Source organism: Drosophila erecta, unplaced genomic scaffold, assembly GCF_003286155.1.
Source record: "Drosophila erecta strain 14021-0224.00,06,07 unplaced genomic scaffold, DereRS2 tig00000021-arrow-pilon, whole genome shotgun sequence".
NCBI lineage: Eukaryota > Metazoa > Arthropoda > Insecta > Diptera > Drosophilidae > Drosophila > Drosophila erecta.
In genome coordinates this window covers 4,399,285-4,425,213 of record NW_020825198.1, presented here as the reverse complement: position 1 = coordinate 4,425,213, position 25,929 = coordinate 4,399,285, and the positions used below count along the sequence as shown (strand labels likewise).

The following is a 25,929-nucleotide window of genomic DNA, read 5'->3' as shown; positions in this document are numbered from 1 at the left end:
AAATGCAGCAGAAGTCTTGTCATTCGGAACTTTTCTACTTCTAATTTCAGTGCAATTTTTTTAAAGGCTGTGAAATATAGCAGAATAGTTTGCTGCACATGGGGCAAACGTGGTAAATTGCTTTCGGGTGTTTTGGCCTTAAAATATTAATATCCATAAACACGCACTGAAATAGCAGAGTGAGCCAAACACACTTGGCATATCGACAAATCCCCCATGGATCCGGGCGCAATTGTTGTCTATCTGAATTCGAAATATTTTATATGGCTCATACATTTTTCAGTACATAAAAAATATTACAAATTCATCTACCTAGAAATTACTTTGCTCAATATTTTTTCATTTACGTTGGAATCAATTTTCATTTCGAACCCAGCCAGCTCAGCAAAGCAACAAAAGGTATTTTTATATGAATGGAGCTAGGGGAAAACAAAGAGTATTGCGCCATTTCCATATCCACGTTTACCTGTTTTTGTATCTGTATCTGAATCTGAATCTGTATCTGTATCTGCATCCGTAGCCCCATTGAAGCTTGTCTGAGCCGCACGTTTGATAACCAATTTAAATAATTTTTCACTTGAATTAAAGCAAATGATTTCAAACAAAAAGAGCCACGCCACTGGGAAGCTCGGCGGGGCCATTGATGCTTTATGAATTTCAATGGCAGGCCAACATAGTTTCCGGATGCGTATTTCATCCTGAGCTGCGATACCCCGGCTACAGATACAGATACATTTTCCGATACAGATTCAGATACTTAGGCAGCGGCAGTATGGCTGCTGTCAGGCAAATAAACAAACGGGCCAAGAAGCTGCCGAGTGCCAACAGTTGCGATTCGACTTGGGACTGCCAGCTTCAATTGTGATTGAAGCCGCAATATAATGGGGAAAATTTGATGTGGAGCTCGATTTGGGGGCTGAATTTGTGGAGGAACGGCCGCCACTTAGGCACAAAGCAATCAAATCAGATGAGCGGGATGAAATTTTAATTTAATGAATGAATGCGGATCTCTTGTATTAGTTGATTAGCCGCAAAGCCAATTCAAATCTGCACGTCCTGGAAAACTCCGCGGTGAACTCCACAAAAAGGGGGCCAAGTATTCTGAGTTTTCAATTATAAGCCTTGCTTGAGGTGGTCCCAGGGCCAAAAAGTTTAAATTCCGTGTGCGGCTGACAATGTCATTCATCATAACACATTTAGCCGTGAGCTTATTAGATTCCACTTTTGTGCCCAGGCTTGCTCGCTTTTCCTTTCTTTCTTTTCAGTTCAGTTCAGTTCAGTTCCATTCTGTTCTGTTTTCTTTTTTATTGAAACACAAAACAACTTTCCCAGCCGCACATACGAGGCCAGCATCCGTAACAAGTTGGCCAACACACACTCACACACACGCACCCATTCAGAAGGGCGTACATATGTCACGAGTAAAAACAATTTATCATTTAGCTTATCAAGACGCGCGGCCTAACGTCCATTATTTTGCGGACGCTACGCAGAGAATTGTTTTTTGATGATAGCCCCCAGTTGTAGTTATCCTCCTTCTTTTTTGTTTTTTGGGTGGTTCTTAGGTAAGCAACACGAAAATATATGGCAAATGTCTGGGAAATGATTATTGTTCTGCCCGCATGTGATTTACAATCTATCATAGCCATTGGGAATTTCGAATTACACAGAGTTATGAATGGGTTCTAATCAAAGCAGATGGTCCATTGAATGCGTTCCAGATCTTAACATTAAAACGGAACCGAAATAGAATTGCCAAAGGCGAACTGAACTTAAGGTTAATTGCAGATTATATTTCTTAATCTCCTTCTTCCCATTCCATGGCGAAAGTTATTTATACATATTTCGGGTTAATTGTATACATTCTAAAAGCTTTTATCTCACAACACATGAAATTTATCCTTTTTAATGGGATTTCTATCTTTCCCAAGACAGACAATTACGGCGAACAAATAACTGGAATGAATGTACCTTCGAAGGGGCTGTTTTCAAGAGTTGGGCGGGCGTGGCCGCACGACCAGCTCACGTGTAACTAAAAACCAACAATTATGCATGCCAGACCGCAGAAACCGATGCCACGCCCACAGCCAACAGCCCACAGCCCACAGCCCACATCCTACATCCCAGAGCCCTCGCGACGTCAACATAGCGGCGACAGCGACAACGGAATCGGAATTTGCATAACTTTGTATGAGATTCTTGCAGCGCAGCCATGTCGAGCCACAATATCATTTATACATGCATGCAGCCCACAATCATGTGCACTGAAAAAAAGTTTCTCTTCTCCTGATGGGCAAGGATCTATGCTGATTGGCTTGTGCCCCTAGAACTACAGCAGATAATGGCAAATATCAAGATATTTGCACTAATTTGAAATAGGCATAAAATACACATCAAAGAGAGCTTATATCAATGTTTAATACTCGGCTCTGTAAAAAAATATAATACAAAATGTGTTTCTTAAAGAAACACAACAAAAAGAGCACAGATTAATGTTTTAATACTCGCCTCTGTAAACAAATGTTATACAAAACGTGTTTCTTAAAGAAACCCATAATTAAATAAATAATTTTCTAAGTTTTAAGGTGGATTGAGGTATTTACCGCCTCATTCAGTGAAAACTCACTTGATTAGGATATGTCAGTGCATTATTTTTCCCAGTGCACGCATGGCACAGGGCACGTATACACTGGCAGACAATGTCAGTGAGCCGTCAACATTTCAACTTGTCATGCGAGCGGGAAAAGCGTGGAAAAGAGCGGCGTGGGGGCACAGGTGATGGGGGGCGGGGGCAGGGGCAGGGGCAGCGGAGCGTGCTGCAAAGTCGAAGACGTTGCCCCGGGCTGTAACATGGCCTACCTTCAATTTGTCCGTGTGCCCGCCGCCATCCGATAACCACCATCAACCGCCACGTGGATGTGGGATTGGCGGGCAAAAATCAAGCCAACCGCACAGCTCCGGCTTTTGTTGCATACTTTGCTGCGTTGCCGGCAACGTATTATTTCAGTTACGTTTTGCGGAAATGCAACTGAAAACTTGCAATTTGTTTGACGTTTCGGTATTTTTTCGTATGAATTTATAATGCCCTAGACTTCAACACCTGTCGTTTGCCGTTCATTCGTTCGTTCGCTCGCTCGTTCGGTTGTTTGTTTGTTCTATGTTTGTTTGGCTGTTTGGTTTGCCAGAGTTTTGCTTTCTGGTTGCTGCTGATTTACCATGCAGGCGATCCTGCTACGTTTTGCCCTGTGGTTTATTGATATATCAGCGGCATCGTGATTAGGCGAAAAGTCAGGAAATATACAAGTCCACCTACGTTGCCGTGAATGTGTGTACACACATGCGTATTTATGTTATGCCGCCGCAGTAACACACAAAAGGTAGCAACTTTTAATTGAAAAACTTGGGCACTTACAAGTTGCAAGGAAGCGGCGGTGTATCCCCCTCGGTTCACCTCACATTTCCCCATGCCCCCTTGCCACCATACTAGCAGTGGCAGGCGTAGCTGGCGTGGGCGTGGCACTGTGGCAAGTGGCAATACTGGCATTGTCGCCGGCATTACTCAAGTTGTTAGCAATGTTTACAAACACAATAAGCAAATACGCCAGCGACGGTGGCGCCACCAACAAGTGCACGGTGATAAAAATTTAAAAAAAAAAAATCGAAAGTAACCCTCTAAGTTTAAATTAATTATTTAAATATGATTACTTGGCTTGCTTTTCAGCTGGCGAGTTTTCAGCCGATTGAGTAGTATGCAATCTTAAGCCCCACGCTTTTCCACATCTTTATGTACAATTTCCTTTCAGCTGCCCTCTGTTTTTGCCAGTGCTTCTATTTCCTGTTAGTGAAGAGGTTTAGTTGACTTAAAGACGGCAGCGTCAACACGAGTCCTGCTTACATAGAAAGTTTTCCCGCTCTTGGTTTTAGTTTCCCTCGGCCGACTGATAGTTAAACAGCGCTAAGCAAAGTCTGGTTGGGAAACGTGCGATAACTTTTCCATTTTGCTGCTGCGTAAATATTTGCCACCTCGGCAATCGGCATTTGCCACCTGGAAAAGATGCAGGTGCACTGGCCATGACAGCATTTAGCCACCTTCCTCTAATTAAACTAGCCAGGATCATCGCAATAAAACAATGAAATCAAACTGCTAAAATGCTTAACTTTTAATTAGCAATCGAGCTGTGGAGCAGCGGCGCCCCAATTCATAATTAAAATTATGATTTGGCTTTTTGGGAACTAATCTATTTTGGGCGAATTGTAATTGGCAGACGGCAAATTTCATATGCAAATTGTATTAGGTATCAGGGGATACTAGGTGCGTTACCCGCTGGCCCACAATGACCCATTCAGGGGCGGCCAGCTAACCACGTGATTATCGAGGGGCTTATGGGTCGGCGGGGGGCATTTGCAGCTCCAGCTGCTGAAACAATTCACTTGCATAAGCCAGCGTCTGGAAACGCACCCAACGCCCCCAAAAGCCACATGGAGCAGGTTTTCGCATCGGGATATAGCGTGGGTATATCATGCAAGCCATAAGCCTATTAATAGCCCCTGTCTGCGATCAGACAAGCAATTAAAATTGACTGCACTTTTGAGCGGATGCCCTCCAGCCGCATGGACCGCCTTCGTCCTGCGTCTCCCTTCAGCCACTTCCCGCACCATCGTCATACCGGAAAATTGTTCAATTGGGCGTAAATGTGTCGGCGTCATCGCCACGTGCACGTGCTCCTGTTACTTTTCCAGGATGGCCAACTGGCCATTATTTAGGACCAGGCCGGCGCGTCTGCAAGGCATAAATTTTTCCCAGCCAGTGTCTTGTAATGTGGGCCAATGTGTGGCAGATTGTTGTTGTCAACGTGGCAGGACACGCCGTGATTTGTTGTTCTGCAATATGAGAACGGAAGTGTCGTCACATCAAGTATACGCTAGGTGTGCACGCTTTGCAATGCAGTGAAATATGCGTTTGTCTGCCCCATTTAATCAAAAACCAATTATGTTGCGTTTATGTGTATAGCAAAGTCATTCAAAACGTTCAGTTTTGCGTTTGCAATTTCAATTTCAAAAATCATATTGAAGCTTTAGAAGTTTGCCCTGATTGTAAAAGCTTTTCCTATGCAGAAACCAAGTCTAGGCACCAATTGTAAACTGGTTAATTAGAACTTTTAGTCCTTGCTAGACTTGAATAATATGAAGTCATTTTATATGGTTAATTAACAAAAAGAAATACAATAACTGCAACCTGTGTCCATGTCAAAATTGTATTGCATCACCTATGGGCTTTAATATGCCTTATTATAAATTTAAGTGAGTATAAAAATCATATAAATAAACAAACACGGAGTTACTGGTTCATCGTGAACTGTTTATGGCAGCACTATTGAACTTTTATCCTTCTATTCAGCGGAGCTTTTCCAAAGTTTACTTTTAACAAAGAGCTTTAGAGCTTAAAGGATGTTTCCGTTGCCATGTTAAAGAAGCTTTCACCCAAACTTCCAACCAAAATTGTGGTCTATGTTTTAAATTTTATTTAATCGTAATTCAATTGTTTACAATATATATAACATGTAAATAAATAATGCAAATCCAAAGCATTTAAAAGTTAGCTTTCATGGTTAGTCGAAAATCAATATAACTTTGGAGAACAATCGCCCGACTTTCGGGTACTATTCTTAGTTCAATTTATATTTATATTTGTGCACTTTGGCCCAACGCGAATTTTGTAAATATTTGCACTTAGTTTTTGGTTTTACATTAACGATAATTGCCTAAAATATGTATGCTTGAATTTTTAATAACTTTTTAGGTAATACCTTTTTATATTAGCGTTTATTTCATTGGTATAGCTAGAATAATCATTTGGTCTTGGTTTCATTTGGCGATGAAACGCATATGTTTTTACTTCCATTATTGATAATACTTTATAAATGTTAAACTCGCGAAAATTGTTGCCGTTGCTTAGGTTAGATTGAAACTCGAATTTTCTAAACTTACGGAGCTGTTCTCGATTAGATATCCGCCCTAAGGGACCAAAAACCGAGCCGAGAACAGATCTGATAAATTCGGTTTAACGCTAGAAGTGTGTTTGCTATTAGTTTGTCATTTTGCAATATAGTTAACCATAGTTGGGCTTAGATTCGCGTAGATCGGTGTACAAGTGTTACAGTAGAGTTAGTTGGTATCAAGTTTGGTCAAGATTCCTTTCAATAGTATTGAGTCGGTGTGATTTTGTTCCAGTTTTGGCTGATATGCAATCTTTCGAAAGTTGATAGTTGAGTTGAGTATGTGTCGAAACAGAACGACCTACTAACTGGCAAATTTTTAAATTGGTATCTTCAACAATAAACGATAACATTAAATTAGTTCATAATAAATTCATGTAAATTCAATTGGCTAATTCTATAAATTAAATTTGAATAACAATTACGATTCCCGCAATTCCGAATACGTTTTAACATTATTGTCCTCTGCGTTTTGGTTTCATTTTGTGTGTGCGTCAAGTAAATGTGCAATTACAACGATCAGAAATTACAAACGCAATTAAAATGCGAAATTGTATGCAAAAATGAAGTGGAAAAACTGAGCAGCAAGTGCGTAGGATTATTCAGTTTGGACAATTGGGCAAGCAGAGGTGAGGGGCAGTCAATGCAAGTATCCCTTTCAGATTTTAATTATGCAATAAAATACAATTGGCGCGGCTTTTGCCTTTTGTCCGTTGATGGCGAGAAAGTGCTAAATGCATAATTAATAAATAGTATCAACTTGCCACTACCTGACTAATCGAGTATTTACACTATAATATCGAAATCACCCAATCGCTGCGTTTATAATTAGTTTCTGCTCCATCTATCGGCCATTTCGCCTGATGTCCCTGATGGATCCGCTCATCACTACTATCACACTGCCCAGGTTTTCTACATCAGGGCGCAGCGGTTCCAACGCGAAGGACTCCTCACACCCTCGCCCTCATTCAGCGCCATCGTCTTGGATCTCATCAGATTGAGATCGGTGCGGATGCTGGGTCTCCTGGCATTCGGGGTCACCACCCCGCAGGCATCGCTGAATCTTCTCTTGATGGACAGGGCGTTCTTTTTGGTCCCGCCCACCGCAGATCCATGTGGTGGGAGTGGCGATGGCGCCCCAAAGACGGACACCAATCGACGATGGTGATTGGGGGTCATCTCCAGCGGCAGATTGGAGACCGTGAACAGCGAGTGGAAGAGGTCATCGATGCGGTAGTTCTGACGAGCCGAGCACTCCACAAAGGTGCAGCAGTTGTCCTGGCCAGCGATGTAGCCCATCACCTCGTCCACCTGCACAGTTCTGGGGGAGAAGTGTTCATTGGAATGTGTTTGCATCAATCACTTCCAAAGTGATTTCACAGAAATCTAAATTATCAAGTTATGCGGAGCAACCATGACATTTAAATTTGATTTCTGCCTCACTTCAAAGTCCAAGTGTGATGTACTCACTTAAAGTCCCGATCACATTTATTTCCCGCCAATATCATGGGTATCTTTGGAAGACTCTTCTTCTTGAACCCGGAGCCGGGATTTAGTGCAGCCCACTTGGTCTCCAGGATGTTCTCCCGCAGGCGCACCACCTCCTCGAAGGACTCGCGGGAATCCATGCTGAAAACGAGGATGAAGAGATCCCCTGCAATAAAAGGAAAGGAACATTAATCGTCGTTTGATTTAGCAAATGCAAATTTATTGCTTATTTATGGCCCCGCATCTATGACCTACGAACTCGCAATTTTCCAGACACTATATAAAACGATACTGACATCTGAAGCTCATCTCCCCTATGTTAATGTGTTTCGTACGGTGTGTGAGTTCTGGGTTATTTAGGGTAATTCGGATACCCGAATATTGGGAATGGGAAAATCAATAGACGCATACCACTCAGACATGAATACCCTACTTACTGGGTGCCATTCAAAGATATTTTTATGGGCAGGATGTACTTTGTGGGCGGGCGTGACTGGACGAAAAAGAATTAGATTCATTATGTTCAGGATATTCGTAGAAATATTGTGGTGGGGGTCGTAACGGGTCCTAAGTCCAGTAATAAGCTTGAAATTATTAACAATTTGGAGTAGTAACCTTATCTATTAGTGCCCCATAAAACTATTACACTAAATTATGCACAACTAACAACTTTTAATTTATGTAAAGCTAGTTTTTAGGTCCTTGAACATAATCGCAGGTCCATTTATCACAGTTTAAATACAAGTGACACCCTTTATGTCCAAAGGAAGTTACCAAAACTTTACCCATGCCATTGATGTCGCCGGAAAGGGTATAGAACCCAACTTTGTTTACCAGCAGCTGAGCCTGATTTTTATGATAATTTATAGGACATTAAATGGCACCCAATGAAGGCAGTCGACAACTTAAGTGATAGAACGTGCGTTGCCGGCGCTCGTCGAATATCCCTTGGAATGCCGCACACACATGCAACTATTTGATGGCCAAGACGTCACACTCACCAGTTAGAAATGATAAACGGCGCATTGCGGGAAACGGATGATAGCCAGAAGTATCCAAAATATCCAGTTGAAAGACCTCATTCCGTATGCGATACAATTTGCGGTGGAACTCCTCGATGGTCGGCGTGTAGGCCTCCTCGAATCGATTGCCCAGGAAACGTGCCACAATCGATGACTTGCCGGCTCGTGATGAGCTGCATGGGAAGGAAAATTGCAAATCGAGATTGGCTTTTCAAATTGACGCCGTCCTGTCCACTCATCGAATGCAAGAAACGCCAATGAAAGCTCAAAATTAGCTCGAATGGGCGTCATGCATTCGATGAATAATACAGTGCGAGAAGTTTACAAGACTACAAAGCATCAAGGATTAAATAGTAACATTGAATACATTGGCTAATCCTTTGTTTTTAAAATGCAGCGCAATATTATGTTGAATTGAAAACACTCGACTTTCCAAGAGTACGCCATAAAGATAACACTATTAGCTTTTAAGACCTTCTACTCAATATTATCCAGTTGGAGCAAGCAAACATCACTGTTTTCAGTGCCCGTCCACGGGGCGTATACGTACCCGAGCATGACCAGTCGATAGCAGTTTTTGGCCGACGGCAGGCTGTCGTCGCAGAGCGAAAGTCCTGCGCCAGGACCGTAGATGAAGTCGTCCGCCTGCTCGATGGCGTCCAGGTTCGAGTGGTGCTCCAGCATGTGGGCCTGGTGCAGTTCGGCGGTGGTGACCAGGCGGCTGCTGGTCACGGCACCGTTGCTTCCGCCGCCAGTGGACTCGTCCAGGAAGGTAACCACGTGGGCCTGTGGTGGCGAAGCCTCATCGGTCGTGTGGGTGGTGCTGGGGTGGTGTGGGTGTGGGTGTGTGGGAGGGTGGGCGGCTTGGGTGGTGGCGCCTCTTTGTGCCGCTGTTTGCTGATTACTTTTGCTGCTGTTGCTTCGCACGTTATTGTTGTTGCTGGCGCTGAAGTTGCGGCTGTTCGGTGTGGCTGTTGTTGTTGTTGTTGTTGTTGCTGCAGTGGAATGGATGGGTGGCGCCTCGCTTAGTGCCACATCGACGTAGTTGTTGTTGTTGCTGCGCGCACAAAACCAATTTTTGCAGCGATACATTTTGACTCTGTCATTTCCGCCACTTTAACTGGTTGTCGTCGGCACCACCGGTTGGTTAATTTGTGGTGTTGATGCACCGCGATCGCACTTGTTGTTCTCGTTGCTGCTGTTGTAGTTTCGTAGCCCAGCAGTTGCGGTTGCAATTTGCATTTTCAATCATTCAACTTTGTAGTTAACAAGCTGATATTTGCATATGTACCTAGTGCCGCCCTAATGGTATAAACTTTATCCCGAACGAAATGCATTAGACGCGCTGCCTTCGCTGCCTTCGCTTCCTTCAAGCTGCAAAAAGAGATGTAAAATGCATTCAGCTCGTGAATGTAAAAAAAGTTACGCCATCTACTCAAAAGAACCGGCAAGAAAAAGTCGAGTTTACGCGGTGGTGGTGGTGGTGTTGGTGGTAGCAAACATTTTGGAGGCCATTAAGCACGGTAATTGCCCCGTGGCCCATCCAGACGAATAAGCCACAGAAAAACCAATGAAAAGGCAAGAGGAAAATGCAAGAGGAAAATGCAAGAGGAAAATGTAAGTGGAAAATGAATCCTCGACTACCACATACCCGTCACCCGAAATCAGGTTATCTGCAGTTGGGCAAAGTTGCCTAAATCCGATTGTTAGCAAAATAACTTTACATTTCTACCACTTTGTTGCTGCAACGTTGTTTGGGGAAATAAAGTGAACTTTGAAATTTTGAATACCTTAAGCCTGATAACTTCTAACTACATGAGCCGTCTTAAAAGTGTGGATGCTCGGAATAGGTTTGCAAACTAAAATCGTTGGTAAACAAAGCTTAAGGTGATTCTGAATGGTTTTTCATATTTCACAGTCTTGAAGTGAATTGTTTGCCAAAGTGTACTGAATTTGTGGTTTTGGTTTCCACTATTTTAATCCTAACTGGAAATGCTAATCGGCTTAGGAAATGATCGAATTCACAAATTTAAATTGAGTCAACCCTTCTAAAATAACATAAGCGCTTCGGATGTTTCCAAAGCAAATTGTTATTTCTAATAAAAAATGCATTTCTCTGACCAAAACAAAAAACAACACTAGAATATCTATGAATATCATAGAAATACCATAGAATATGCGGACTTGGTTATAAGCTGTTCGGGATGAGTAGTGCAAAGAGCACCGAATTTGCCGCAGATTGATGTAGAAATTGGCTAACCGCCAAGCTCTTCAAAACCAATGAAAAGGAAATTCTGAAAAACCAGCTACACTCCTTACATTAAAAGGACTATTGCCCGCCACCCCCCTCCTCATTTAAGCCATAATGGGCATCTTGCCGCAAATCTAATTAACTTTGTTTTAGCATGCTACGTGCCCCGTGTACATCAGCCGGAATGGCCACATTGGCTCAACTCATGCATATCGCATGCAACAGCGGCGGCAGCAGAAGGACGAGGTGGTCAAGCTGGGCGGAAAGCGGAAGTGGGTGGCAAAATCAGACCGGAAAGAGCCGTTACCGTCACCGCGCAACGGCAGCTTGGCGCCCACCATAATCGAGTGCACCAAGTGCTCTCCGAGTGCTCGTACTCGCGCTCAGATTTCAGCTCATTTTCATTTTCATTTTCATTTTCCTTTCCCGTTTTCGTGCATTTTCCGCTGGCGGAGAAAAACCCGGAGGACGAGAACTTAAATGCCAGCTCACAAAAACGAACTGGAGTGGAAAATTTGCAAGAAAAGAATTCACCGCACATTATTTCACATGCATGGCGACACCCCCATGAAACCCAAAACCCCCCAAACCCCAAACCCAAACCCTAAAAGCCAGCCCAATCCGAACCGTATAAAGGCCATTTAGCCCAACTACGGGTAATTTTTCCATAATTGATTTTGGCTTGCGGTCTGGCTCGTCCTTTCATCCGGCCATGTGTTAGTGGAGGCAGGACACCCTCACGCACTCCCACTCATACAAATGACTTTTTGCCTTGGCCGTTCGAGAGAAAAACATACCGAAATGGGAAACGGAAACGCCTTGAGACAATGGTGACATTGGCGAGGCAATGTGGAAATGGCTGCTGTACACAAAAACTGAAAGAATAATCAACTAAGTGACGGAGCAGTTCTTTTATTTGCCGAGCACCTGTGCACGATGTGTTCAGAGGCGTCCCCAAAGAGGGGCGCTAGTTTGGGCCAATTTTCAAGCTTATTTTTGCATACTCCGCAAAAAGTTTAACTATTTATTAACAGAAAGGAATAGGAATTTAAATAAATTAAAAGCAAAGCCAAATGAACAACATTAAAGCCATCTGCTGTGCTTTAGCCGTTTATCGCCTTTGAAATGTTTATTGATTTGTTTGGTATTTCCGCAATACATGGAATTCTTTTCTATTTCAACTTTCCACAGCAGTTTGTAAAAATTGCTTGAGTGCCAGAAGTCCAAGAACGCATCGCGTGATTGGAAGGTGTCAATAACTTTGCGCTCAGCTCATCTCAATGGAAAGTTTTCGATAACAGAGGGAAAGACAGCAAAATCTTAGCTGCCACTTGAAAGCAAACAAACTTGATCGTAGATATTTTAGAAAAATAATATAATAAATGGGGAGTAAACAGAGATTTTGAGTATTTTAGCATGCATTGCACGGGTACACCCACACTTTGCTGTTGACAGATTTCGATGGTCGTGAAGTAAGTTTGCGTATGAAGAAGTGCCACTTCAGGAGGCATCGAGCACGTCCTGTTCACACCCCTTTTTCGAAGGATGCCGCTCCTTCCATTGGCTCCTGGTGCCACAAACGGCTGCTGTTGTCTGCTGCCCCCACTTTCGCTCCAATTTCGCCGCAAGAGTCTCAACAATTTCTCATATTTGTTTACAATTCGCGCATACAAATGCGCAAGGTTATCAGCCAAACCAGCCACCCACCTTGCCTCCCATCTGGCAAATATCGCCACCCATTTCCCATTTCAGTGGACGCCTGCCATAAGTTGTCATGTCGCAAATGGAAGCGGAGTGTCATCGACACCCAATCCGAGAATACACCGGAAGAAATCAGAAGAATAAAAGCAATAGTAAATGGCAATAAACCAAACTTTAAATGAAATGCAGATGCCACATTTTTGATCATTTTCAGCTGTGCTAATATGTTCATTCAACCAAGTAATGAAAACACTTTCTAAAATAATTTCGATCAAATTAATTTGAGTAATGTTAGAAAAATATATGCTGCCGAATACAAGAGTTTATAAAATAAACAAACTACTGCTTGCAGTTTAAATTCGTGCCATTTTTGCGAATGAAACCACATGCAATTTAGACTTTGTTGATGTGTACAACTGCTGATGCTCGCGAAATCGAGGAAAATCGCCATGGTGAGCGCCACTTGAATGCGAGAGAAAAATCACCAAAATGCCGGGGGGATGGCAAACAAAAGCTGGAACAGATTAGCTGGTCGGGAAAAAACGCAGAGAATGTAGAAACCGCAAACAGCGGGCATCAATTACGCCGACAACATTGAGCGATAATCGAGGGGAGGTTATCTCGAGCAGCACCTGTAACCTGGTAGCATGTATAAATGCCACAGTGTTCCAGCCAGTCACTTGGTTCAGTCGCTTTGCGATAGTCGAGGGAGAAGCCAGCTGGCCATGGAACCGACCAGCAGCAGCAGTGTGGCGGAACTGGCCCAGAACAGCGGGGATGTGGAACTGGATGAGGATAAGCTGGCGGAGCATCAGGAATACGCCGAAGCGCTGTCAATGAGCGGGGAGAGTCGGAAGCGGAAACGATGGACTCGAAGGTCCTGCTGCACTCGTCAAATCCTGAGTGCGGGCGCCATTTTCATCGCACTGCTGCTCATCATCGGCGCCATTTACATGCACTTAAGACAGAAGCATCATCTGGGCCGACTGCACATCATTCTGAAGGATCGGGACCGAGTGGAGGTCCTGGATGAGAACTTTCCCGTGGCCACCGCGGCGGCAGTGGGTGAGTGCGCCGCAAGGACCCTTGTTCAATCGCTAAGCAGCGCTTGGTACTCGGTTAGTTTTATAAGCGGTCTACATTGTTGGGATGGTGGTTTTCTGTGTCTTCTCTGTTTCTTTCTTTCCCAGCTGACTGATAAGAATTGCCATAGGATGAGCCAGCAGATGTCAGCGTTTCGAAATTATAGCGATTATAAATGAAAGCTTCTATTCATTACACAACAACTATTCAATGCGTGAGTTGTTTTTATTATGGTCATACATATTTTATGCCACTTTTAATCAGTCATTTCAAATAGTGACAGTCATTGAAAGTACGCCAAGCACTCAAATGTTTGAAATTAAACTGTTCAATATAAATACACAGCTGCTAGTGATTGCTAGCTTGAAATATAGATTTATAGTTTCTGCACTCGCCTCAAGTTCGACTTGGAAACTTTAGTTGGAAACAATTATTTTGCCAACGGAAGACTTGTATGTCTTAAATAACAGCAAGTTTATGGACACCAAATGTGAACTCAATTTAAGTTTGGTTTAGCAACGCTCTCTGCACTTATAGGGCCAAAATATAGTCAGAACTGTGTCTTACATCAATTTAAAGTTCATAAAAGTGCAATTTAAAGTTGCTTCTGCAAATCTGTTAATAAAACATACTCCAAAACTTCGCAACTTGCGACTAGTATGCGGCTAAAACGTGAGGTCTGGGAGCATTTACATCCTAGGGAACTATGGAAAACTCCCAGCCAACTATGCTGCATGCTGTTAGCCATATTGTGTGGTAAATAGTTTCGATTAAACGGCTAATTGGGCCCTCTTTGGAATGCATTTTGCAGCTGCCCAGACCCCGACGATAACAACATTCCAGCCGCCTCCATCCTCCACATCCTGCCCAGAGCCCAGTGCCAAGTGCCTGGCCTGCATGGCCACCACTGCCACGGATAATATTCCGGCAATCTGCAGGAACCGAGGACGACCGGAGGAGCCGTGCGGCATTTATCGCATCTCCCACGTCTACTGGCAGGACGCACTGCAGATAATTGACCCGGACGACTCACTCGCCCAGGGTAATGAATACACTGGGGCAAAACGTGGTGCAACAGAATCACAACAATTCGAAAGCATAAGCCATTTGCAAGTACCAAAGCCATTTTAGTCTCACTTTTCCTGCTCTTTATGCAGCTTGTATCTAAACTTCATGGCGCACTTTTGAATTTTCAAGATTTTGTTGTACCATTTGTTCATGTGTAGCCTGTTGTTGTCGGGCTGCCACAGCGTGTAATGTCCACCGACTAACCCATTTCCTACCTCTGACCTCGCACCCTTCACCCTTTACCATTCACCCTTTACCCCACAGACTACGGAAGATGCGTGGTGGATGACCAGTGCGCCGAGCGCATTGTGCGGAGCTACGTGCAGCGATATGGTGGCAAGGATTGCAGTGGAGACGGACGGATCGAGTGTCAGGATCATGTGCGGCTGCACATGCGAGGCCCGGGCGGCTGCCACAGGCAGGAGCCTCTGGGGAGCCTGGCTGAGCGGAGATTGGAAAAGTGCTTGAAATACAGTGGGATTACTTAGAACCGATTGCTCGTTTATTGTTTCAACTGCAGGCGACGCATTATGGGCCGCCAGTAGAGGGTTAGCACAAAGAGACCTATGAACTCGTGGAACAGCAGCAGGGCGGCCAACTTGTCATCGAACAACTTGGTCGAGGCCCTTCTTCCGCCCATGATGCACTGCACATGATACATCAGGAACTGCAAGTGATTTGTGGTTATGCTGCCGCCAGTTGCAGGCAAAATTCTTACCATCATCACCACACAGCCGATACAGCATGCGAATATATAAAATCCCCAGATCACGTCGAGAACCGCATACAACACCAACGCGTATATGCTCAGTATGTAAGTGCCAGTAGATAGGGCATATAGATACAGTCCGGTGCCTGTGAGGTCATACTGCGGCAGGACATAAATGTTTATTTTCGAATATGCTCATTGTATACCAGCTTACCGCCATTAAAGCCGCAATAAGTGTGCATAGCACAAATGCCAGGGCGACTATCAGAAATCCGGCCAGCATATAAAGTACGCCCGATGATACGATCAGCACACCGAGTGAAACCACCACGCATTCCACCTTGATATGATATGGGTTTACATGGTTAGGTAGTTCAAGTGCTAGGATACCCACGATAATAGACGTAATCAGCCAGTTGACACAGGACAATTTCCTCAGCGGCTTGCTGATGGCGAACAGGAACAGCAGGAAAATGCCAAATACAAAAGCTAGGAGCAGGGCAGATGAGTGCTCTTTTACCAAGTCCCGAAACCATTCCCTAGTAATATTACCACTCATGAAATCTGCACTTAGTTACCCAAAAATCTTACTGCAGCAAGGTTAGCATGAGGATCCAGTGCACAAATCCAATGGCGACGAAAAGGCAGAACTCCAGGATAACCCTTATGATATATCTTCGCCTCTCATCCACCGATTCCGTGTGGAAAAACGGCCAGATGGTGATATCTGCCTCGAACATGGCAGAAAAATGAGTTTGATTATGGGCGCCAGGCCGTCTAAGGCAGAGTTGCTCTGAGTTTCCTATGAAAAATTCACAACATTCCGGGCACGGGCGCTAATTGCACAGCGAAATAAGCCGTCCGGAGTAAAAAGTTGATGGCAGCGAATTAGAACCAACAATGACGACGATTCGGTGTACATAATTGAACTCGACAAAAGTTTATAATCTGGCAGCATCGCGAACAAATTGAACAACAACTCGCAAGTGTGTAATAATTAAAAGTTGGCGCAAAATGTAGCGGACAAACAAGCAGAAAGTTTTGGCGCAAGTTTTAAATCATTTAGCAGAACCGGACTAATTGCTGCCATGTCGCATTAATTTGTTGCGACTGATAGCGGGCGAACAGTGCGTATGCGCAATGCATAAATTCATGACTTCCATCCTGGCCTACTTAAGGCTACAGGAAATGTCTGATTCTTAAACGCAGGATAAACGGACGTATAGTAAAGTTTATTATTTGGTGTAAGTAATGCTAATATAAGTGTAGGAACTTCTACTTCACAGTTGAATTTTTCTCTGTACTTCATTTTGTACATGCAATTATTTTTGCCTTACCGAGGAGATCAATGCCCAAGTAAGTCGGCATTGTTTTTCCCCAGGACGATGACGTTGATTTCTGCCTCGCCTGAGTCCTAATCTCTCGATTGCATGACAAGTGTACATAACTTTATTCAATCAAATGTGCAAATAGCGCATATTGCAAACAGAAATAGTCGAAATGGGCAGACAATATGCGGCATAGACAATCCGATAAGAAGCGACTGAGACTCGCGATTCGTGTTCATTAGTTATTGTCGTTATTGAGCGCTGTTGATAAACATGGCTTGATTGTTTGATTGATTGGCGACCGGCTGAACTGCTGAATTGCTGCCAACTGCCAACTGGCAACTGGCCATGGCCAAGGACAAAGGAGTTTCATTTAAAAACAATTACCAATTCGGTTGAATAACTCGTTGCGCGCCGATATTTTTCTTTACCACTGGTCCGTGTCAAAGGTGTCGTTCATCCACGATGGAAAAGCGTGAGGGAAAACTGAGAAGGGTCGGGAAAAGCCGAGGGGGGGTTCTCAAAATTGATTGCTTTATTGCAGCACGGCGAGGAGATAGAAAGGAAGAGATGAAAGTGGTGCAAAATTGATGGAATGCACTGCAAGTTGTGATAAGGATTTTTTGGCGCTCAACTTGGAAACTTAGCTGGGAACTTTTTCAGCTGCCAGAGAGATTAGAAGAGCTCCTCCTCAATCATCTCTCTCTCTCTATCTATCTCTCTCTCTCCTGGGTGGTCCTTTTCAAACCTCTATCATTCATGATTTTCCAGCTTTCGCTTGTTTGCATTGCCAAGTCGAATGAAAATGTCAAAAAGTGTAGCATACTCTGCGACTGCCAAGCTAACAGCATTTGCCAAATGAAATTTACATGACATGGCCAAAAAGTGAGTGGGGTGGTCGTCTAAACCTGAAAGGGTTGCCATTTTCCCGCCTGGACACCCAGCTCAAGTCCCCGCCGGCAATCAAAAGTGCGCCACATAATTAAGTGTACATCAGAGATTAGCCACCGCCATCAACAAAAGCAAGAAGGCCGCTGTCCCGCGGGGAAATTGTCCTGGTTTCTTCGTCCTGGCTTCCGCTCCTGGTGTTCCATCTTCATCGTCCTCGCAATTCCTGCCAAACGGCACTCTTTGAGCGCATACTTAAACAGACATTGGCAATGACATGACCTACAACTGTTCCGGGGAACCGCTTTAATGTCTCTCTCATGGCTGCCGGCTAAAAGCCGAGGCGCTTCATTAATTTTATTGCCGCCCCCCTTCCCGCTTTCCCCTCTTTTCCCCCACTCATTTTGAAGGATCTACACTTACAATTCCATTGCCTTTTTGCCTAGGCCGCCTGTTGTCTTTGCTTTGAAGTTCCTCGGCTGCGGCAAAAGTTTTGATTGTCTAGCCACACACTCACATGCCACAAACATGCAGCACGGAGAATAAATCATATATCAAATTTACTACTTTATAACTTTATGCTAAATTAATTGCTAAAATTCGCTTTAAATATTTTCTAAATTTTCCTTTATTTCGTTTTTTATAAGCATAGAATATTTAATAATATCGTATTAAAAGTTCATTAATAAGATTACCTAAAAGCAATGCCAGTTGAAATCAGAAATCAATACGAAGTGAAGTATGCATTTATGTCATTTATCATGACAAATATTTGACAAATCTGAAATTTTTTCTTCAGTGCACATGTGTGTAACATACCGGTAAGGGTGTGTTCGGGCCAAGTCAAGTGGTTAAACGCAAAACTTTTTTAATTAGAGTTGTTTGCGGGCAGCGCATTGTGCACACAATTTCTTTTCGATCGTCTTGGGCGAATAGTTTTGCTCCAGAGTCCGAAAATTTGATGCCGCGGGAGCGAGATGCCCATAAAATCGACGGCATTTTCCGCGCGAGCCAAATAAAATTCATGAGCCCTTGTAATAAAAATGTCACAGCAATGCAGGCAACAAAAGGCGGCCATCAAGTGGGCGGGGCATTTTTGGGTGTTTGTGGAAAACGATGGCTTTTCCAAAGGGAGCAGCTGTCAGCGCCGTAGCTCGACAATCACAATGGCTTCCCTTGGAAAATTAAAGGAGCGCGTCGGCGGGGAACGCATAAATTTCGCAGACATCTTTTGTGCCCGAGCGAGCACCCGAAAATTCAAATTCAAATTTTCACAGCAGTTTGCATTTATTTAATTTTACTATTATCAGAATAAAAAGGCTTTGCGCCTGATTAGAGCTTGCCGCGCGCCAAAATGTGTTTGCCCAAATTAAATGAAAATTAAATGACGCCCGGACGGCGCTTTTGAGCAAACCTTCATTGACACAACGTGCAAATCTAATTTGGATTTTGTCCCCAACCCAGCGGCTCCTCTCATCTTTTTTATAATAATGAGAATGCTTCAGACCCTTGATGGGTGTCCAAGTACGGCAACACACACCCAAACACACCCACTCACAACAGCACTTCCTGCCACCCTAGGCCGTCAAATATCCGCAGGATGTGTCGTTGCTCCCGATTCGGCACGGAGAAAATACAAATCATACGTATCCTTGCCAAAAATAATACAAATTTTTTACTTCTTTATTTATAAACTTGTACAACTATGCAAAAAATGCGCATATAATGCCTCGTACATAAAAATAGTAACAAAACGTTTTTCATCATAGCCAATTTAAAATTATGTAGTCCCTGCGGTTGAATAAATTCTTGTATTGCTCTTTCAATTTGGTTCACTGTCATTTGTGAATTTTTTAATACAATGATGCATTATTATTTTTCGCTGTGTTGTCGACCGTCAATGCGATTTCGTCAACGCAATCAGCCGGAGAAACATCAGCGAAACAGCATCGCGACGCCGGCGTAAAACATTTTCCTGTTGTTTCTGCCAATTTTGCGGCTGATGCTCTTTTTCCGTCCGCATTCGCCCACTTTTTCATCCTTCACAATTTCCCAGCGATGTCTGGCTTAAACATTCCGCACTCAATATACAGTTTGCATTATACAGCATAGATGCCCATATCGCTGCTTTGCGTATCAATGAAAAACGCCGTCTTTATTGCACATTTTCCAGTGCGTACAACGTGGCGTATACGCATTATGTAGCATACAGCGTTCAGCAGATGGCCGTGGAATAGCTCCACGGAGACTTTTGTTATGGGTTATGTGTAATCAGCTACGTCCATTTTAAATTTGATTTTTGGTAAAAATGATTATCGTTTTTATAGCACCAATGCTATTACTTGAGCTTGAAAATGGGAAAGAAGTGTGAAATTCAGCTATGATTTTGCGCCACTGTGCACCATTCAAGACAAACATTTCTTTTAAGGCTCTGTCGTTTCGTGAGCTTCGACCGCTTTTCGTATTTCGGTCAGGTCACATTTATGTTGTATACATTAATTATGGCTATTTACTTTGTCCGCTTCGGCTCATGCCACTGCCAATTATGTGCACGAAATTGCTTATTATTGGATGCATAAACAGTCCTACTCATACACATTCCTATATGAATATATATATGAATATGTATATAAATGAATATATATTTATACAAAGGCATAAAGACGAGTGTATGAAGGCGCCGAAACGGCAGGTTAAATGGTGGTCAAAGGGCCCATTCATTTCTGGCCTAAAAGGCCCATCAGCCACCTATTCTAACAAGAAAAACGAGGAAAACGTTTTGTGTAAACAAAAATATGTCATGTTTACTCAGTGAGCAGTCCAAGTAAAACTTGTATTTGGCTTTTTCTTTTTTGTTTTTCTGCGTCTTTGCCGTTTTGTTTTTATTTATATTTTTACTACTGTGCTACTTTTTGGCAGTTGTTGTCATTTGTGTATGGTCCAGAATGATGGATGTTATTATAATGTCGACGAGTGGGCTTAGCAGGCGCCTGATGTCCTGAGTGGTCTGACCCAAAAAATCATTTTCAGTGACAGCTGAGGAGACCAATGGCCACAGAGCCCTGTAAGCTGCTTAAAAGTTAAAACAATTTAATAAAAATTAATGCCCACTGCACAGCAATGTGCAAATGCGGAGCAGAACTGCGCTTTTCATTAAGTATTTACCAACTAAAAAGTGCTGTTTTCATTTTTCTTCCCCTGGTAATTATACTAATTGGTATCATGGCACGGCGGGTGAAAAAGCTGAGCTGCAAGCATAATGCGATAATTTATATTCCCGGCCGGCGGAATCCTTTAAGCCACATGCCAGATGGCCACTACTCGCTTGCTCCTTTGCATTTGGTTATGCCAAAGAGAGATAAGTCCCGACTTAATTTGATTAAAACAAGATAGGGATTATCGTGGCAATAATACGTGAATAGTAAGCGTTGGGCCGCTGTTCATTCGACTAAATGTTTGCATTCCTCCTGCAGGTTAAATGCTAGCTAAATTCAAATTAAATGGAGTCAAGGGGTAACTACATCTTACAAGCCATGATAAGTTTCTTAAAGAATCTAATATTAAACAAACATAACACAGTACTTAAATTGAACTGCAGTCAAAGATTTATTACATCTTCAAAATGTTGGGCCGCATTTAAGAATCCAATTCTAAATTCATCGGGCAGCCTTCGAGTGGTTGCAGTAGTATCGGAAGAAGAATCAGTATCATCAAGTTCGTTAGCTTGTGACCAATCCAAAAAGCAGAAAAGCATCAGGATAATGCAGAAGTGACAGAAAATGACGATCACGGCAAAGAGTCCATCGGTGGCATATAGTTCTGCATACCGCCAACCTCGGATTAGTTGAGCATGGTATATGGTAAACTGGGTAGCAAATCATTAGGAGAGCTACCAAATTCAACAAATTTTACTTTACCATGCACACAATACCCAAAACCAATGCAGCAAAGGAGATGAAAAATCCATTGCCTGAATCAATCATCATGAAGATCATAAGTAGATATATGCTATATAGAAATATCGGAACGCCGACTATGAACAACATAGCCACATTAGCAGTTAGGTCGCAGGGAATAAAGGATCCAATTAGCACAAAGACGATCACCAGAATTGCAGTTATGGTAAAGTAAATCAAAAAGCTGAGTGCATGACAGTAAGCAGCCAAGGTACAAAGACCAATTACCATTAGCTCTATCTGTAATCTGAAATATGGGCTACTTTCTGAGCAAAATACTGCTGGAATATACCTACAATGAAGCACATTAGCAACCATCCAAGAATTGGTAAATATCGAATTTGCTGTATAAGCAGGAATGTGGCCAAAAGTGGAACTGAGATCCCCATGCATGATACGCTAATCCAGTACTTGGCCAAAAAGAGATCTGTCAATGGTTTACTAGCGGTGAAATACCGTTTAATGTAGCAATTAAATACAGATTCTAAACACTCACTAGTATGACACAAGTTCCCATTGAACCAAGGCAAGCAGTAGTATTACTACGACTAGAAGATACACCAAAACTATATATCTGCATCTGGAGGATCTCTGACTTTCATAGGGCTCAGAACGCAGCATAGTGGGGCGCGGCAAATTGGCAGGACGAGGTGGAACTGGAGGTGGTTTATTAGACGACGCCATCTTGCGAATGGGAATTAAAACCCCAAAAGGATATTTAGAGCGGAGAAAATGAGTTAAAACACAAAAATCACAAAAGAAACCTGACACGCAAAGCAGTTGTTGCTGCAGCTTACAGCTCACCTAACTGCCACATGCGGTTTAAACATCTGGCATCTACAGGGGTAGTATCTGAAGGATTTCATTCTTTTTCTTCTCATAACAATACCCCTAACTTCCGCGGATAACACACTCCGAGGGAATTTGCAACCGTATCCAAATCAAATGACTACAGCGGCAACACATGACAGCCAAAGGGGAGTTCTTTGTGTTTTTTTTTGGGGATGGGAATCCTTGTTGTACTCTGCTTGAATAGATTTCCCGAATGATAGATGGCTCGATTTTCAATGGTTAAGTCTTCAGGATTAAGGCGCAGGTTGATTTATCTGCTCATCTTCAAAGCTGATTTAAGTATATTTTTATCGCTGTTTTGTGAGTGCTCAACAATTTGCTACGCCCGTAAATGAAGCTCATTTTCAAGTATCTTAAGTTACTGAGTATTTTTCCATGAAATTTCCTTTTTAAATGAGTCAATTTTTTAAAGGATTCCTCTTACCTTTTTGGTGGATAAAGCTGAGGTTTTTCATGGCCAGAAAAATACTTCTCAGAATTCTCATGCTCTGCATTTTATATGTGCTTTCTGATGTTTTCGTATAAATCCATTCAATCCACAATCAACAAGAATATAATGAGTATACGGCCTCGAAGGGTTTAAGCCAAGAAAGCCGAAAAAACGGGGACAGATGTGAGATCCCATAAATTCGTTCCAGTAAACATTTTGAATTGTTGAAAAGATTTGTTCAAAAACAAGATGGGCAAATACAAACTCCCACACATTGAGACCTCCTACATACATATACATATATATACATAAATATATATTTATTTATATACCCAGAACCAGAGCGGCTGCAAAGTTTGGCCAAAGTGCTAAAAGATGTGTGAAAGGCTGCGAAAGGCTGCGACGGAAGTGAAAGGCGGAATGGGGGTGAAAGGTTAGGGAAAGCGCCTCAAATTACTTTCTTTGTGGGCGGGGTGGGCGTGTGGGCGCAGCTGTTGATGCCGCCTGGATCTTGAGCATTTCTTTTAATTTGGAGTTGCGTGATGCTGATTCCTGAGCTGCGATATCAGCCCTCGTCCCTTACAGGACTTTGACATCAAGGCATCCACCCATTTACCACTCAATTAGCACGCTGAGGATCCCAGCTCACTAATTTATTAATGGGCAATGTCAAAATTGTGCTGCCTTGGAATGACTTTGAAAAATTGCCTAGCCTAGAGTGTGTATGTTTTCTTCGGTTTAATGGCCCTATGTTACTTTTTTTCACTCAAGGCACGAACAAAACAATTTAGATAAGCAATATGCAAAGCATGTGAGCCTACTGCCGCACAAATGTACATATATGTTTTTTGCTGGGCTGGTTGAATTTCGAACTGTCGGTGTGGCAGCTAAATCAGCAAAGATTTACATTGAAATTCTGCTTCACTTAGCTCTACAGGAGCCACATGACAGGCGTTTAAAATTCAAGTAGCAACTATAAAAGTGAAGACAAAAGCCAAGCCACCGATGCACTTAAGTGGCAGACCATAAAATTTTTGGATCTCCTCGAGTGGGTAATGTAGTTGTGCTGGTCGCCCAAGTCCCCAAAAGACTTTTATGGGGCAGTTTTGGGCGTCTTGCCATTAAGTATACGCCCTGTATATTGTGCCCGCAGGTGTCCGGCCAACAAATCAAATAGGCAGCAACAATAAAATCAAATAAAAAAGAAATAGCAAATCGAATAAAATAGTCCCCAAATTGCATTAGAAGAAATCACACAATATAATGGCGCCGCGATAACAATGTCCTGTCGACAAATTTTGGGCTCACCTGAATGGACATCAACTAAATTGGTTGTCCTTTGCAATTATTTTGTGTGTGTCTATGTTACGCTATCACCTTGGTCGAGTATTTCCGGTCGGCATAAAAATAAACACACAAGAGCACTTGCACTCACACACGAGAGATGTCGTTGTCCTCCAGGATGCGAGATTGTTGTGGCTTTCGCGTAAAAGGACACGGCTTTATGAATGAACAAACGGTTTCCGAACACCCGCCTCAATATAATATATCTTTTCTGTTCCGTGGCCAAAACCCGTCCGACTCGCAGGCCGACGAGTGATTATCTGAAGCGTATGGCAGTCGTGGCCAGGAAATTACTGTGAAATTCAATTGCCAACTCCGGCGACCTGCGCACTCGCTTAACAGCAGAAGAGAGCGCACCTAACAGAGTCGTGGAGAGCCGAAGAGAGCGGAAGAGAGATCCAGATTATGTAGGTTGACAAGAAGTTAAACAAACAAAACAAAAGTCAAGCTGTATCATAAATATAATGAAAAGTTTTTGCCAGCAACAAGCGGGTGTACGGCTCATCTCCTCCCCCAATAGATACTTTATCCAACTTGAGTGTCAACACCACAGCACACACAAAATAATCTTCTGTATCTTTTGCGTTTAACTAAAAAAGTGCCAAAGTCATTTTGAACAGAAATCTGAAATCGTTCATTAAAGAAACTTACCTACTGTAAATAGAAATCTCGAAAATGCCTTTAAAGATGTCTTAAAGTGTGCTACAAAATTTTCGATCCAAAGTAACTTGTTACCTTTCATTGCATTATTTGTGACATCTACACTTGGGGGGATGTATCTGTAAGATCTAAATTTCTTGCTGTGCAGTCGTGGGTACACATAATTAAGAAATCGTGCTTACGCCACACACTTTGATTCAGTTGAGTGGCGAGTTGAGGATTTGAATGTCTTTGGCATGGCAAATAAGCTGTTGACTTTGTAATCATTTCAGCATGTTTATCAAGTCGCTTATTGAGTGGGCCACAAAAAGGGAGGTGGGAGGACATCCTGATTAGCGACAATTGCGCGCTTGCTATTTTAGCTGTTTCTGCCACCAAGAACGCGTCTAAGCCGCGGCAATTATGAAAATAAGCCAGTTCCTTTGCGCCTGAATCGCTAATGGTAAATGGCAAATGGCAAATGCCACGGACTACTAACGCCGCCTCATTACCTCTAAAGTGGGCTCAACTGATGTTTTTGTTTCTGTTTGTTTTTATTTTTGCGCGGTCTGCCGCGTATCCTTTGCGGCTTGCGGCTCTGATTCACGATTCCACAGGACTCACGACATCGTGGGGAATCCCCTGCTGTGGGGCGATTGCCTGTGCTCAGGTGAGGAAATTAAAAGTTAACTGCCACAGGAGGACATTGGATGAGCAGTGTGGTGTGCACATCATGTGCTTACTTCGGGCTTTAATTTGTTTGAAAAAATATACTTGAAATTCCTGCTACTGGAAAACATTTTTCGTTAGCCATTTGATGAATGTTTTCATTTTAATTTTGGCTATTTCTCCGTAAATCTCCCATTTATATCAAAACACCAATATAAACACTGCTCGTTCAACTCAATTTATATCACAAATTAATAATGGGAAAACGGAAAGTAAATAAATATGCCAAAATGGAAATAAATAACAATTTGCATAGCAATGCGAGGAAAGCAATATTTGCCATTCTGATTTAAGAGCCAAAATCGGAGTTTAAACGTTTAGTGCGATTTTATAAATGCATTTATATGAATTATTTGCGGCTTTTACCACACTTTGATGACTTTTGCAGGCCTTTTTATTTGCCATCCTATTACCACTCGGTAAAGATTTAATTTAGTATGTCAGT

The 25,929-nt window shown here is 42.8% G+C and overlaps 4 protein-coding genes across 7 annotated transcripts; 1 reads left to right on the top strand and 3 right to left on the bottom strand.

The window, feature by feature from the left end:
* Positions 1–5,707: 5,707 nt before the first annotated feature.
* On the bottom strand, positions 5,708–24,374 carry LOC6543874 (GTP-binding protein Rhes). The gene is made up of 5 exons (XM_001971473.3): positions 24,081–24,374; positions 9,057–9,880; positions 8,486–8,679; positions 7,467–7,650; positions 5,708–7,317 (listed from the first exon to the last, which is right to left on the bottom strand). Exons 2-5 carry the CDS (start codon positions 9,596–9,598, stop codon positions 6,909–6,911), a joined length of 1,329 nt encoding a protein of 442 aa, XP_001971509.1. The 5' UTR covers positions 9,599–9,880; positions 24,081–24,374; the 3' UTR covers positions 5,708–6,908.
* On the top strand, positions 13,122–15,099 carry LOC6543873 (invertebrate-type lysozyme 6). Of its 4 annotated transcripts, none has more exons than XM_001971472.3 (3): positions 13,122–13,523; positions 14,353–14,583; positions 14,874–15,099. In XM_001971472.3, exons 1-3 carry the CDS (start codon positions 13,184–13,186, stop codon positions 15,095–15,097), a joined length of 795 nt encoding a protein of 264 aa, XP_001971508.1. In that variant the 5' UTR covers positions 13,122–13,183; the 3' UTR covers positions 15,098–15,099. The 4 variants fall into 4 exon arrangements, with proteins under 4 accessions (XP_001971508.1, XP_015013425.1, XP_015013426.1 ...); XM_015157938.2 differs by lacking the exon at positions 13,122–13,523 and adding an exon at positions 13,681–13,755; XM_015157939.2 differs by lacking the exon at positions 14,874–15,099 and having other exon boundaries at positions 13,134–13,755; positions 14,353–14,401.
* LOC6544625 lies at positions 15,081–16,223 on the bottom strand. The gene is made up of 5 exons (XM_015158238.2): positions 15,910–16,223; positions 15,713–15,857; positions 15,533–15,658; positions 15,328–15,477; positions 15,081–15,276 (listed from the first exon to the last, which is right to left on the bottom strand). The coding sequence occupies exons 1-5, from the start codon at positions 16,056–16,058 to the stop codon at positions 15,112–15,114; spliced, it is 735 nt and encodes a 244-aa protein (XP_015013724.1). The 5' UTR covers positions 16,059–16,223; the 3' UTR covers positions 15,081–15,111.
* On the bottom strand, positions 20,440–22,174 carry LOC6544624. The gene is made up of 5 exons (XM_001971470.2): positions 21,987–22,174; positions 21,792–21,931; positions 21,569–21,702; positions 21,227–21,399; positions 20,440–20,608 (listed from the first exon to the last, which is right to left on the bottom strand). The coding sequence occupies exons 1-5, from the start codon at positions 22,172–22,174 to the stop codon at positions 20,440–20,442; spliced, it is 804 nt and encodes a 267-aa protein (XP_001971506.2).
* Positions 24,375–25,929: the final 1,555 nt, after the last annotated feature.

Bases quoted from the DNA above. Each gene is read 5' to 3' on its own strand.
- LOC6543874 (XM_001971473.3), bottom strand. From the start codon at position 9,598: ATGTATCGCTGCAAAAATTGGTTTTGTGCGCGCAGCAACAACAACAAC. The intron at 8,680-9,056 runs GTACGTATACGC...CTTCCCATGCAG, and splicing joins TATCGACTGGTCATGCTCGG to CTCATCACGAGCCGGCAAGT. The intron at 7,651-8,485 runs GTGAGTGTGACG...CTTTTATTGCAG, and splicing joins CCGTTTATCATTTCTAACTG to GGGATCTCTTCATCCTCGTT.
- LOC6543873 (XM_001971472.3), top strand. From the start codon at position 13,184: ATGGAACCGACCAGCAGCAGCAGTGTGGCGGAACTGGCCCAGAACAGC. The intron at 13,524-14,352 runs GTGAGTGCGCCG...TGCATTTTGCAG, and splicing joins GGCCACCGCGGCGGCAGTGG to CTGCCCAGACCCCGACGATA. The intron at 14,584-14,873 runs GTAATGAATACA...TTTACCCCACAG, and splicing joins GGACGACTCACTCGCCCAGG to ACTACGGAAGATGCGTGGTG.
- LOC6544625 (XM_015158238.2), bottom strand. From the start codon at position 16,058: ATGTTCGAGGCAGATATCACCATCTGGCCGTTTTTCCACACGGAATCG. The intron at 15,659-15,712 runs GTGGGTATCCTA...TATCATATCAAG, and splicing joins GGCTGATTACGTCTATTATC to GTGGAATGCGTGGTGGTTTC. The intron at 15,277-15,327 runs GTAAGAATTTTG...AATCACTTGCAG, and splicing joins TCGGCTGTGTGGTGATGATG to TTCCTGATGTATCATGTGCA.
- LOC6544624 (XM_001971470.2), bottom strand. From the start codon at position 22,174: ATGGCGTCGTCTAATAAACCACCTCCAGTTCCACCTCGTCCTGCCAAT. The intron at 21,932-21,986 runs GTGAGTGTTTAG...TTTCACCGCTAG, and splicing joins TGGGAACTTGTGTCATACTA to TAAACCATTGACAGATCTCT. The intron at 21,703-21,791 runs TCATTGTAGGTA...TTGGTCTTTGTA, and splicing joins TGGATGGTTGCTAATGTGCT to CCTTGGCTGCTTACTGTCAT.